This window comes from Nematostella vectensis, chromosome 1, assembly GCF_932526225.1.
Source record: "Nematostella vectensis chromosome 1, jaNemVect1.1, whole genome shotgun sequence".
Lineage (NCBI taxonomy): Eukaryota > Metazoa > Cnidaria > Anthozoa > Actiniaria > Edwardsiidae > Nematostella > Nematostella vectensis.
Genome location: NC_064034.1, coordinates 4,484,452 through 4,498,966, shown reverse-complemented (window position 1 = coordinate 4,498,966; position 14,515 = coordinate 4,484,452). Strand labels below are relative to the sequence as shown.

General features: G+C 38.2%; 2 protein-coding genes across 4 annotated transcripts; one reads left to right on the top strand and one right to left on the bottom strand.

The window, feature by feature from the left end:
* The first annotated feature begins 46 nt into the window (after positions 1-46).
* Positions 47-4,677, top strand: LOC5517135 (transcription factor BTF3 homolog 4). Of its 3 annotated transcripts, none has more exons than XM_032387262.2 (10): positions 47-186; positions 1,822-1,885; positions 2,164-2,229; positions 2,312-2,359; positions 2,544-2,595; positions 2,912-2,968; positions 3,277-3,314; positions 3,455-3,506; positions 3,892-3,945; positions 4,283-4,677. In XM_032387262.2, the coding sequence occupies exons 2-10, from the start codon at positions 1,832-1,834 to the stop codon at positions 4,357-4,359; spliced, it is 498 nt and encodes a 165-aa protein (XP_032243153.1). In that variant the 5' UTR covers positions 47-186; positions 1,822-1,831; the 3' UTR covers positions 4,360-4,677. The 3 variants fall into 3 exon arrangements, with proteins under 3 accessions (XP_032243153.1, XP_048586820.1, XP_001637218.2); XM_048730863.1 differs by lacking the exon at positions 47-186 and adding an exon at positions 381-491; XM_001637168.3 differs by lacking the exon at positions 47-186 and having other exon boundaries at positions 1,793-1,885.
* Positions 4,678-7,272: 2,595 nt separating this feature from the next.
* Positions 7,273-14,474, bottom strand: LOC116621203 (histone-arginine methyltransferase CARMER). Its single transcript, XM_032387258.2, has 16 exons — positions 14,210-14,474; positions 13,972-14,100; positions 13,202-13,308; positions 12,043-12,081; positions 11,856-11,921; positions 11,287-11,397; positions 10,959-11,021; positions 10,558-10,672; positions 10,219-10,309; positions 10,046-10,127; positions 9,555-9,640; positions 9,342-9,431; positions 9,211-9,265; positions 8,889-8,971; positions 8,296-8,564; positions 7,273-8,067 (listed from the first exon to the last, which is right to left on the bottom strand). Exons 1-16 carry the CDS (start codon positions 14,379-14,381, stop codon positions 7,880-7,882), a joined length of 1,746 nt encoding a protein of 581 aa, XP_032243149.2. The 5' UTR covers positions 14,382-14,474; the 3' UTR covers positions 7,273-7,879.
* Positions 14,475-14,515: the final 41 nt, after the last annotated feature.

The window sequence follows — 14,515 nt, the reverse complement described above, 5'->3', positions numbered from 1 at the left end:
TTGTGCCGAAAGCAATCGAATACTGCTCGGAAATATTCCAATTCGGGCGTCGATAGGCGAACATGCGCAGTCACGTCTCTCCTTTCCTCATCAAGTTATCCTCGTGGTAGGAATCCGAAGATTTCTTGATGCCTTTATAGCACAAAAAGGCCCAAAAACCAACATTTGAGTCCTGATAACACACGGGTAATATATCAATTGTATGTTATGCTAGTTTTTCCGTAGATTTTTAGAAGTTTTCTTTGTTTTATGACGCATGATGCAAGGTTTTCTGAGCGGACATCTTACCGCATCGTGTGCATGTGTCACGGTCCGCGAATAGAAACTTGTCTGCTACGAACTTGCCCTCCCGAGAGCTTTCACAAAAGCAGCAGACACCGCTTAACCACTTGTGCAGACTAATTTTCCGGCATTCCTGCCGTTGATTGCCTCTCGGGACTGGGACATTCGATAACTTTGAGCCTTGCTTTCCTTGGATTGTCACCGCGCCGGTAAAGTGGCTTTACCACAGCCTAATTTCCTCCATGTGATACATTATTCGATAGGAGAGTCGTATTTTGTTGCCCATGTCGACATTTACGATGTCGATACTTTGCGAACATAACGTGTGATTCGAATATCTGGATTTCAAGTTGCAAAAAGTCCACACCTCTGTAAACGTATGGTTCCACATCTTCGTACAGCTTGTCCACTTCTTCACTTATTCGTGTTGTCTAAAGTATTGATATATCCTTAGGAGATACTTATTTGAATTTTCGTTTGCTGCCAGAATTGTTATAAACAACTGTCAATATTATTGTAATATTGTGTGCCATGTTTTGACTCGGAACTTTAATGACATTTGCCAGTCAAAATATGGGTGTAGTGGACGCTAATGAATGTGTGCCTTAACTTAGGGGAGCGCAAACTTTAAAATAATTTGTTATATACTAGTACGTTTTATTTTTTTTACAAATCTTCACAAAACATTGGCAGTTGATAGAAGTTTTAAGTGACTGGGTGTGATCTTTGTATTGTGGAAGAGGGAAGATGGTATTTAGTGTCAACAAACCAGAAATTGCCTTGGTACAAAGACTAAAGCTGGGGAAATACGAGCAGCAAAACCGAACAACTTTTGTGGCAGCATTTGCAATAAAAGGTTCGAAGACGTTGTTGCATGTTTTACAACAGGCAAACCAATTTTTGTCGCAGCAAAGGATAGACTGGTTCTTGCTGTTGATCCACCATCTTTTTTCTCCATGACACTGATGTGTGACTGTCGTTACATTAATCACAAACACTAAAGCATCATCTTGCGTATGCCTGACGTCACTTTGCTGCGAGACAAGTTTGGTTGGTTTAGTAATACGGGCTACATCTCCAAGTTTTGTTGCAAAAGTTGGCACGCTGGTAGTAAAACAAGCAACGTCACTTACAAACTTTTTTGAAGCAATGCTGCCACAATAGTTGTACGATTTTGCTGCTCGTATTTTCCCGGCTTAAGGCCCAATTAACACATCACGCTCCTGCCTTGCCTAATGTAATTGTCTGTTTGTATCGACACAGATACATTGGGGTAACATTGATTTAGACGTCTCACTAAATGAGTCGCACTTAATAGGTTGCAAGTAGTAAAAGTTTACTTGATGTGGAGTTTCTTTTTAAAAAAATAAAAAAAAACATGGTATTTGATTTGGCACATCAGAAGTTCAGTGTTTGAATAAGTGTCATGCTTTTGTTATGTAGCACAACTGCTTGTCCATTCTCGTGACTGTGCTTAACTTTATTCTGCCGCATCAAACTTATAAGTGCTCTTGCTAACCTCAAAATGTTGTGTTTTAGATTTGTCAAAATGAACCAAGAAAAATTGGCTAAACTCCAGAAGGAAGTGAGAATAGGAGGAAAGGTAGGATCTATAAATTACTTAATACTATAAAACTGTTACCTGTTATATAGTGTTCTTATGCCCAATCAGCTGCTCAGACATGCACCTCTCCCCAAGTATCCTGACACGCCTTTCTCTACCATCTTCCATTTAGTTGCTGTCTTTAGTAGGTAGGGTCTATCAATCACTTATTCATACTGTGAAAATGCTTGGCTACAAATGGACAACTGGCAGTGTGTTTATTGTCAAGATGCATTTAGATATTGGCTAGGTTTACTCATACTGTAGTATTGTCATAGGGAACGGCAAGGAGAAAAAAGAAGGTCCTGCACAGGACAGCCACCACAGATGATAAAAAGCTGCAGGTATAAACCATACATTTTGACTGATTTGAAAACCCTCACCCGTGTGCCGTAACGAACTAACAGTGACTGTCTTTTCTTCAAGAACACTCTCAAGAAGTTGTCTGTCAATCCCATCCCTGGTATTGAGGAGGTAAGGATCATTTCGTCTTCACTTGTTTGTGTTGTTAAAGTTCTCATAGAGGATGATTCAGCTGGGTTTTAACTGGTTCAAGGGTTTCAAGCTGGTGAAACATGGAGGCAGCTGGCACTGAATGCACAACTCTTAAACTTTTGCATGATCATCGGTTAAGGTTTTTGCTGTTTGCTTGTCGCAGGTGAATATGATCAAAGAGGATGGCACAGTTATCCACTTCAACAACCCTAAAGGTATTTATAGCAGTATCTTCCTTTGTTTTAGGCATGATTTCCAGCTTGTTTCTGTTAGCCCGCAGTACATGCCCCTTTTTCGAGTGTTTATGGGTATTTTATAGCAAGAATAGATGCAAAGAAGTTGCATAATATCGTAATTGACGTCACGGACAAGCCTGTGTGACCATTGAGCCAGCCATTAGTGAGACCAATGAGCCCTAGTGACATCAAGCCTAACTTTGTAACCCTTCATAATTACAAATTCTCAATAGTTTTTACAATATTTTTAATGTACACATTTTTGCCCCCTATTAATAGTGTGTTTGTGTTCCAGTGCAAGCCTCTCTGGGAGCTAACACATTTGCTGTGAATGGTCATGCAGAGACCAAGTGTAAGACATTTAATTATAGTCTTATTGTACAGTGTAAGACATTTAATTATAGCCTTATTGTACAATGTAAGACATTTAAATTATAGTCTTATTGCATAGGCCATTTTAGAAATGTTGTAGGTGTTAACAGCAAATGTTTAATGATGATTGAGACAAAACAGTGTTGTCAGTTTGAATAAAGGTGCAAAGTAATTGCCAGTGTTTTTTCATTGCAGCTACTATTATTATGTAATAGTATGCCTGCTTATTTTGATTGATTATTGCTGTGCTAAGGTTATGACACAATTTCAATTGTTGTTGTTTTACAGCTATCACTGAAATGCTGCCTGGAATCCTGAATCAGTTGGTAAGAAAACATTGCTCATTCTTTAACATTGCTGCAGTGATTTTGAAAGCCAATTCAACACATTCTTTTACATTGTTGCTTTGATTTTGAAAGCCAATGTTGGTGTTCCAATGCTAATGTTTTGTTGCCTGTTTTTATAGGGAGGTGACAGTTTGACTAACTTGCAGAGACTGGCTGAGAAATTCCCACCACGTATGTATAAAAGAAGAATATTGATTAGATAGTACTACTGATCTGCTTATTGTATTTTGATGGTTATATATTGAAATTTTGTTATTTCTTTAGTAAGTTATGTTGCCATTACCAAGGCTCTTTCTCGTGGAGGCATTAATCTTGCTTACTGTACCTTAATGAATTTGACTCTACTTTGAAAAAATTATTAATTCGATTCTTCCTGGTCCATTTTTTAACCATGAAACATAGCAAAAGTAGTAAAATGTTCAATATAACCAGAGTCACCAGATTAGTGATTTTTTCCATTAGCCCAAAATAAGTAGGAGGCCGTAATAGGCAGTAATAGTAATAGGACTTGATGATTGAAAACTTTGTCTTATTATTGGTTGTTGTTGTTATACAGCGGAGATGGGATCAGGGGCTGTCAATGCCGAGGATGAGGATGATGAAGTGCCTGGTAAGAAAATAAATGCCTTTAAATTAACAGTGAGATCTTTGTTATGGGTTTCATAAGAAGGTTTTAAAGAGCTATGGTTAAACACTTCACTTAAACATATTTCTCAGTGAGGTATCATTGTCAAGCACACCGGTAGTTACTTTAATCTTTTCATGTGTTGTCCAATACTTATGCAAGTGAACAAAACTGATTATTCTTTCATTTTATTTTCCTACATTTGCATTTGGAATCAGGAACATAAAAATTAAGGTGTTTGTACTGGGTCTAAAGGGTAAGGGTTGAAAAATGTTATCTTAAAAAAAATTTCTCTGAAGTTTTTGTTACTTGTTCCCAACAGAACTTGTTGAGAATTTTGATGAGCCCTCTAAGACTGAAGGAGTTGAGAAGACAGAAACTGTTGCAGAGGCATTATAAACTGCACTTCTGCATCATCACTACAGTCTACTACTGTCTGCTACTACTACACAGGCCATTCTGAACACTGTGTATCACTTATAACCCAGTTTTTCAAGGACACAAGCCGTCCATATATATGTAATAATGGTTGCAGAGCTTTTATTGAGTTTAGTACAACAGTAAAGCAGTAAAGTTGTGAATAATTGCAGCTGTACATTAATTTGTAGTCTTTAGGTAAACCTTTCCCAACCTGTAACCATTGTTGCATAGAATGTGTACATGACTCAAGCAACTACAATTTGAGGCCTGTCAATAAAAATATGAATAAGGTAAAAATGTTTTTCTTTTCAATTTCTGGGTATCCAAAACAGCCATTTACACTTATAGTGTATATGGTTAGAGAAATCCCAGGGTATTATCTGTATATCCTATTCCTGTGTAAAAGCAGCCTCAAATACTTCCTTTCTTCAGCTGAAAAAAATCTTACAGGAAAGAAGGGCTGTTCTGGCATATTACTTTCTTGTTCATGATAAAAAAAAATGGTTTGAAGCAATTGGAAATGATGACAATAAGGTCATAAATTGACAGAAACATCATACTGTGAATATTGTGTAAAGGCTTACAATCTCATAAATGTGGGATTTAATGTTATAGTGACAATTGCACAAGCTTACTTCTGGGCTATTACTAACATAGCTGTCAACTCACCCACATGAAGAATTTGGACCTCATCACAAGCCAAATTTTTGTGAGAATGTTCATACATTCTCTGTATTCACCCACATTGGCTCTTTTGGGTATTTTCATGTATTTACTGTCACAAGATTTCTGTCCAAGCTGGGTTGACAGCTATGTACTACTAGTACTATGTACTACTTGCTGAGATTGAGGTCATGATGGGAAATATCAAACTTGAGACTTTGGCTGTGCTTAACTACACAAAATGATAAGGGATCAGGAATTACTACAGTAGACTATGCAGTTGCAGTGTTGGTCACTAACAACAAGGGCAATGAAGGCAGCATGATTAACTTGTGTACCCAAACATGGATGCTTGATTTGAAAGTTTTCATCCCTCCAAAATGCAGTTTTTCTTCCTGTTACTCTGATTTAAAAATAAAAAAAGCCTTCTAGGGCTCACTTTGTCCTCAAGTTCTTCTGTGTTAGGGATCTTTGTGTTTGGCTTACAAATGATGTTGGGTTTCCAAACATGAGGGTCAGGATATTTGGATGGGTTTATAGTCCAGTCAATCTGTGGTTTCAGGTGGAACTAGTTGAAATAGAATTTCTCTCAACGGATTTTGAACAAGTGACTTCCAGGGTGTATCAAGGACGCCCAGTAGGCCCCCTTCTATTTATTACCTTCATCAATTATCTACCAGACGCCACAGACAAAGGCACTAACATGTACGCAGACGACACAGCTATACCGAAGAATCTCTTCGATAAGCTTTTCAGGATGAACTGACAAGTCTAAACAAGTGGAGCGACGAAACAAATATCAACTTCAATGCTAGCAAGTGTAAAGTTTCGACGCTCATGGAGGAAATTGCCCACACTGGTGGAATATCAGTTTGGCGCCACAAGTCTTTAGCACATCAACAGTGAAAAAATCTCGTGGTCACAATATCGCATGGGACACCCACATTCTGTGGTGTCCAAGGCCAATAGAATGCTCGGAATAGAATTCCAGTCGTTATATACTGCCCTCAACCCTCTCTCGTTCACTCTCTCCAATTTATTGCTGTCAGACTTTCGGCAAAAATGCCAGGTTAGTCCACAGTAACTAAGGTGTGGCAAGATTGCAGCTTTATATATTCTTAGCTTGGCTGTAACTGGGATTAGCTTGCGGAGACGCATGAGAACTCCCACGCGTGAGCTGGCTTTCTTACAAGCCATAGAGATATACCTAGAAGTGTCATGGTGTCCGTAGTCTTGATGTTAACTCCATCAATCTTCACAATGTCTCCATCCGACGGTCTTGTGGCTTTTCTGGAGATTATCATAGTTTGATATTTCTTGGGATTTCCGGCTAGGAAATTGTCCTTGTACCAATGAGAGGTTCTCTCGCCATCAACTTTTAATGCTTCCAGAGCTTTATCAGTCTTGTGGTGATTGTAGTATAGCTGATGATCATCTGCATGAACAGACAGCTGACTTTCCCAACTTATAAACAATAGGTCATTTTGGTAGATGTTCCAAAGCAAAGGACCGAGCGACGATCCTGCGGGCAGCCCCTGGTTACCTCCTCCCATCCACTGGTAACGTTGCCTATTTTTGTCCTGTTTTTACGTTCAGTGAAATACGATCTCATCAGTCCGAGGGCTTGCTCGCTCAATCCATAAGCTTCTAGCTTGGCGATCATCAGCGTAGGATGTAACGAATCAAACGCTTTGCTCATGTCCGTACTGAGAATAGCTGTCGTGTGACCGTTGTCCCTTGCTTTTCTCCAGTCCTCAACAAGACGTACGAGGGTTGTTTCGCAACTATAAAGTTTCCTGTAAGCAGACATAAATGGGTCGAAAATGTATTCAAACTTGGCTCTCAGCTGTTTCCCAATAATTTGTTCAAAGATTTTGTCCACAATTGTTAGAATAGTAACCGGTCTATAATTAACTTTATCCTGGGGGATCTTTTTTCTTAAATATCGGTACCCTCTCGCCCTTTTTCTAGTCACTAGGCCAAACGCTGTAGCTAATCACTCTATTAAAAATACGTGTTAAGGAGGGCGATATCTCATTAGCAACGAGTTTTAGGAATCTTGGGGGAATGTCGTCGTACCCTGTGGCTTTAAGTGGATTAATGCTCTCCAAGGCCTCCCTAACTTCACTGTTCGTAATTTCACTGAAATGGAACGAGTTACGCGCGGGTCCTAAAATGACGAAAGGTTATCTCTTTATATTTTTCCAGGTTAGCCCAAAAAAAGACAGCTGAAAAGGCCAGTAGATTTTATTTTCACAAAAAAAGCAGCAAATGTACAATATTTTGTGAGACTATCAACTTAAAGATGAAAAGAATACCTTGCTCCTACATACTTATGCAAAAAAGCCAATAATACATAAAATGGAAGATATACCATTTAAGCAGTACTACAAAATAATAAAACAGATAGCTCTAACACCACTTTACTGATATAAACCATTGAAAAATATCACTATTTATACTGGCTGACCAAAATGCTTTTGCAAAAAAGCAATAAATATATCAAAGGGAACACCAAATTTTCGATGTTTTCCCTGGATTACAAGTGAGAAACATCTCTAGTATAAGAAGTAGCCTTAGACTACAATCATTCGTATTTACAATTGTTGTGCCTAAATGCACATTACTATCTGGTTATTTTTGTTATTGCAAAAAAAAAACACCTTTCAGAAGCACACTTGTGTCTTGTGCATACAGTGGTTATAAAATAAATCGCACCCCTTATTTTTGTTATGGAAGCAATGGTTTGGCTGGGATACATAGACCTATTCAGGTCCAGTTGTGCTTGTATCATGGGAGGTTCAAAAACATAAGCACAGTGTTTTGAACGATTCAGCTACCTGGAGTACACTTGTGAATACTGTGTGCTATTTCTCAGGGTGGTGTGGCCAAATGTGAGAGCAGGTTGACTGCTGGCGATATAACTGCTGTTGACGTAACCAGCAGCGGCACTAAATGTGTTGTTCTGGGCAGTAGGATTGGGCTGAGTGTAGCCACCTGCTGTCCATAGTCCTCCTCCATAACCTATGAATAACACACAAAAAACAAATCAAATCAAACTATTCTCGTATGAAAATGCTCACATTTAAAACTACATAGAGGTTGAAGGTGAAGTAACCTTCTTCTTTTTGCCTTTTTGTGGACACCCCTCCTCAAAACTCACCCGTGTGCTGTGGTTTGAGGCAAAGCTAGGGGAGTGGAGGATTGTCACGTCCAGTAATAACCAACTATTTAACAGTAAAAGGGACTTACTATTATTGTACACAGATGCTGCTGGTATTCCTCCAGCATTCACGATGGGCCCTTGGCCACCAGTGGACATGAGGGCTTCTCCTCCGCCCATGCTTTCCCCATTAGTCATGGACCAGTACAGCTCTGTTGGTGACGAGTTGTTGCAGCCCGCAGGCACTGATGGGACACCACCAGTGTAACGAAAATAGGGGTTCTTTAAGTCTACTGTGTTCCTGGACCTCACTGTGGTACCATCAATACCAAGTTCAAACTCAACATCGTAGCTTTGCCTGAAAGAACACACATTTTTTTTTACTAAACAGGGATATTCTTTTGCCAATTTTGGCTTTGAGCTCTGAAATCACATTTTACTAATTAATTTTACCTAAATATTCCAGGTCAGAAATTTTTTTTTTTCAAAGAAACAGAAATCCCTGGATACACATCCAGGGGGGTACCAAAAGCCCCACCCACCCATCCTCTTGTTCTTAAAATATGGTTATGTATAGGGCATTCAAATACAAGAAATTTCTATGGAGAGGGCCATTTTGTCTCCTGATTTGAGGGTCACTCCCTATACAGCTACACCCCTGTATCAATTGAAGGTGAACTACCTTGCATTTGAGTTGAGTACACATCTGCCTGAAACACTTTGTCCTGCTTTCACAAATATTGGAGTTTGAAACAGGCAGCGGACCTACAAATAGAGACATCAAGATAATAAACCATAATTAAATTAATTAAACCATACAAAAGAAATTTAAATATAAAGGCAGGCCATAGTACAATGGAGGGTTTGTTGAAGCCAACCCCCCCCCCCCCCTTCCCCCAGGGGAAGGGTCAAGGGAGACCCTGCAGCCAAAAATACATAAATTGTATGGGAATTTGTCAAAAATACAGAGAAAATGGACTATACAAAAAAAAACATTGTATTACCTGGTACCAGTGAGTTAGTGGCTCATGTGGTGCTGTTGATAACCAAACAGGGGCCCTATGAAGAAACAGTTCATGTTTGTTTAAAATGAAAAAAAACTGTTACAGTATATCAATGCTAAATGTAGACTTACTGGCTGCCTCTAAAGCACACATCAAACCAGAAGGCCAGACCATGCAGAGAACCACTGGTCAGAATGGTGAACTGCAATGGGATCTCCATTCTGTGTAGGGAGAACAATCTTTTTTGAGGCTACTAAGAAATAGTAAAGGCTGATCATGCATACCTCCATCCACATCTATGCCCAATGTATTACTCACAACTGAATGTTCTAACATCTACTAACCTGTGTAAATCTTGTTCTTCTATCTCTAGGAAGTCCACAGAGTGAGTCACGGGCTTGGCCATCAAGATCCTCACATCAAAAGTGTCCTGTGAAATAGAAAACATTCAACCAACTCTCCTTGTCAATGTTTGCCCAGATCACTAAAACTTATCATTTACAGTCCCAGCCTGTAGACTTTTCAAATAGTGATTTTACAAGACTATATTTATCCCCCTCCCCCTACAAAAAATATTATCACCATTTTGTGTTATTGCCTAGTGCTGAAAGACCAAAAAGAGTCTGAAAATGCTATCACAGGTAAAAAGTATTTAATGTATCAGGGAAGTGAAGAAAACCATAGTTTTATTGGAAAACACAATAAAAATAACCACACACTATGGAAATTATGCTTTTATTTATCTGATCCTAGTCGGGCCAGGATTCAAGATTTTCAAATGAAAAATCGTGACAAAATCATGAGGGTTGGACAGATTAACCATAGACTGACTCACAACAACTGGCTGCTTGAAGTACTCTTTGAGTGCTGCCTGTCGAAGTGTAGAAAGGTCCACCCCATAGAATGAGTTTTGGTACCTGAAAGAAGTAAACTGTAATATTTAGAAAAACCAGAAGACAAGCTAGAAAATAAAGGGTAAATTACAGTATACCCCATAAAATATCTCACCAAAAATTTGCCTTTGAGAAATGCTCAAGGTAAAGAGCATCATCGAAAAATGGTGCAATGTGAAGATCGCCTTGTGTCGGAAACATTTTACCTGGAACAATTAAGATAAAAGATGTGTCATAAAATGGTCATACAAAGGACAGGATATTCTTGGAGGAGCCAAGACATAAGTGTCAAAAAATAAAATATTTGGTGAGTGCCTGATTATTCCCACCCCTAGCTGCCTGCATAACAGAAGGAAGAGACCATTAAATTTAAATTTTTTCTGAAAAAAATAGTAATCAATAGCATTCTAAATTAAGTTGATCTATTAAGATTGAGGACATCATCAAAAAATACCTCCTGGTTTGAGCCACTTCTTAGCATGAACATAGCTCTCAAGCATGCGTTCATTGTACAACATGTAACCCATAGGTTCAGATATGATCATGTCGACTTGCTCTGGGACATTGACCTGACCAAACATAACGCAATTGCATTGTCATTGAACATACTGTAAGTAAATCAGATAACAACTCACATATGCACAAGGGCTGTTATCAGGATAAAATCAACATTTGAGTTGATTTTCAGGGGGAGGGTCTCTGACGTGGAAAACATTTCTTAAAGGTCCAAAACGCACACAAAGAAATTGTAAGTTTGAAAAAAAAACAAGAGAAATGTTGCCATGTTTTGTTTTGTCCCCCATACAATCATCATCTCGGATCCCCTGCTATGACTCTACACAACATACTGCTCACCTCTTCAACTTTTCCAGGAATGACAATAATCTGGTCTTGGAGGTTATTCTTCTTAACTAGCATCTGTTATGTTTAGAATTGTTTGTCATTAGTAATTGCAGTAGCTGTTCATGGAGAAAGGCAGACACATTAAATATTCATACAAACAAAAAGGTTTCAACAAGTTTCAGTTGCAATTTCTTACTTGTCACTTGTCGGAACAAAGTAATTGCACTGCAACTTAGTTGCTTCAAATCATTCTGCTTAATTGAGATCATGATAGCTAAAAGTAGGATGCAGGTATATAAAAATATTTTGTCTAGTGACATCTCATGCGAATACAACCTACCTCAGCATGGGCAGCCATTGAGCTTGCTTCGATGGCGTAAACCTTCCTTGCTCCTGCCTGGATAGCGAAGAACGACAAGATACCAGACCCAGCACCAACATCAATTACCACCTGCATAGGATGAATACAAAGATGTCAGGTTCAAAAAACTAAGCCAAGGTAACTAGATATCTCAAAACATGTGACCAAACCATAACACATAATGTCACAATAACGACAGCTTGTAAAACATATGACATTATGTTACCAATGTCACCTGATGTTACACATAACACCTAGTATAACACAATTATGTCACCGTGTGTAAAACTTGTCATTTTATGTAACCAATGTAATCTCATGCTACACATGACACCGGCTCATATAACACACAACATAATTGAAACATAATATGATACACAGAAGACGCTTCCTTTAGGCAAAAGATTGCAACCCTAAGTTCGCTGATGATGCAACTTCATGCTACACCACCTTACAGTATACAACGCATGTCACCCTAAACAACCAAGATTGACACCCTATACATCAAGTACAACTTATTGATTTTTCAGTAATCACTGTTTCATCACCTTATCCTGGAAATCAGCAACATTCTGAAGCATTGCTCTTTGATATGTTGATGTTCTGATAGAGTCCTAGAGAAAAAATAAACAAAAATATAAAACAACAATGACAAACACATAAGGAATCTTTAAGCAACAAAGACACAGATAAACATGCTGTTGGAAGTGCTGGATGGTGTAAGCATTACTATACCTGCATCATGTTTTGTTGCTGTGAGAGGTATCCATAAAACTGTACAAGAAACACCAACAAGTAATAAGCAATACAAAGATGACAATTTAGCCATTGGTAAGTATGCAACAAAACAGAGGTACTGTATAGGCCGGGGGGAGGGGGGAGGGGGGGCACAAGAAAAAAACAAAAAACACCAGATAACAATATGAATAAACATTTCATATATTAAGGGAAGCCCCCACAAAATCTTTGAAAGAATAAAATTCTGTTATTTCTTAAGGGTAAGAAATGTGGGATGTATCTTCAGTTTCTAAATTAATGATTTGCCAAGAAACTGCAAAGACAATTGACCTTTTGCTCAAGATGTATTTGAGAATTGGTAATTATTTCAGGTAGTCATTTCTTTGGTGTATTTTTAGGGTAATGTTCCAACATTCGCTTCACCCCCTACCCTTTTTGACCCAAAGGGCCACCTTCCATGGGGGAGAGTATTTATGTTTATACTAGAAGTGAAATCCCATTTTCTCTGGGGTACACTGGCCTTAAACTAAACAATGACAATGACATCTCTTCCCACCTTGGTACTAAACAATGACAATGACATCTCTTCCCACCTTGGTACTAAACAATGACAATGACAATTACATCTCTTCCCACCTTGGTACTAAACAATGACAATGACATCTCTTCCCACCTTGGTACTAAACAACGACAATGACAATGACATCTCTTCCCACCTTGGTACTAAACAATGACAATGACATCTCTTCCCACCTTGGTACTAAACAATGACATCTCTTTCCACCTTGGTACTAAACAACAACAATGACAATGACATCTGTTCCCCCCTTGGTACTAAACAACGACAATGACAATGACATCTCTTCCCACCTTGGTACTAAACAATGACAATGACATCTCTTCCCACCTTGGTACTAAACAATGACAATGACATCTCTTCCCACCTTGGTACTAAACAATGACAATGACAATTACATCTCTTCCCACCTTGGTACTAAACAATGACAATGACATCGCTACCCACCTTGGTACTAGACAATGTAATTAACACATGCTCAACCTAACTTTAGCTTAATTTTTTTAACAGGTTTCTTATAAAAACTGTTACAAGGGAAATGTTTTAATCCAATTGAATATAATTTTGCTAATATTGTACCTGGAAGTACTGGGCCGCAGATGCTTCCTCTGTTCTCTCGTTAAATTGAGACACCGACTTTGACTCTCCAGAAGCATTTTGTAATAACTTTTTAAACTCTAGCATTTCTAAACAAATAAGAATAAAATTTAGCTATATGAATGACAAAATGACATAAGATTCAATAAAGAGCTTTAAAATTAAAAGCTTTTTCTGTTAGTTTCTAGGTAATAACCAGAAGTCAACGTGAGCTAATTAGAAAAACTGATTCAATTTATTTTTCTCTTACATTCACTAAATAACACAATCTTGTTAGTTATGCATGGTATATCATATACTTTAGATACGTTATCTGGAAGTGAAAGTTTTATGCTTTAGACAAATCTGATTCTCTGTAAATATTTTTTTATGTAAATACGCTGCAGTATTTCATAGTAACATTTTTTGAATTGCAGGTTGAGTTAGGGTTAAATCGGAATATGAATAGTCCACTTATAACGCCATTCGTTTACTGCTAATAACAGAGTATAGGCACAATATAGGGTCTAGGGTAATAAATAATGTTTGTTATAATGAAATGTTAGATATGTATACAGTTTAACATGTCAGAGGGCTAAAGAAACATGATTCTTATTTTCATATACCTAACTATAGTATTGAATTTACTTTTTTGCAGGGAAAATAACTTAAAGCTTACAAACCAACAGTGCTTTGTTATTACTTGACCACACAAATGTTTCCGCCAGAGTGAGATAAGACACCAGTCATACTTAATTGTAAACTCGACAAACCTTCTTGTCTTGGAAATGTCAGCAATAAACTAAAACAATGTTCAGGTACATCTAGAAGGTAGCGTAGCCGGCCGACCTGGGAATGACTGGTATCTATCGAAACATTCAAGCTAACGGAGAACTCCACTCCTGAAAACACAATTAAATGACAATCCAAGATTCAAAACAGGCTTAAAAGCTCATCAAAACGTAAATTTAACGTCAACCAACAACAGATTGTCATAAATCAGGAAATTACCGGTTTGAATGTGAACTGTGCAAGTTGAGTTGGGATTGTCTACTACAACTTCAAGCCGGCATTCTCCCTTATTTTCCGTGTTCAGACTGCTTTCTCCTTTTAAAACTTGTAGGGAGCACTCGGCAAAGCATTGAGATCTGACATCGGTTCCTGATTTCATCGGATGGTCCATGTTTTTGTAAGAAAAGCGTACAATGTTGTGCGAACCGGACGCAAAAATATTTAGAACAACCACGTGTCTTAGACTTTGACACGGAATTGCTTTATGCAAATGATGCAGGCTCGCCTGGTTCCCAGGCTGTCACA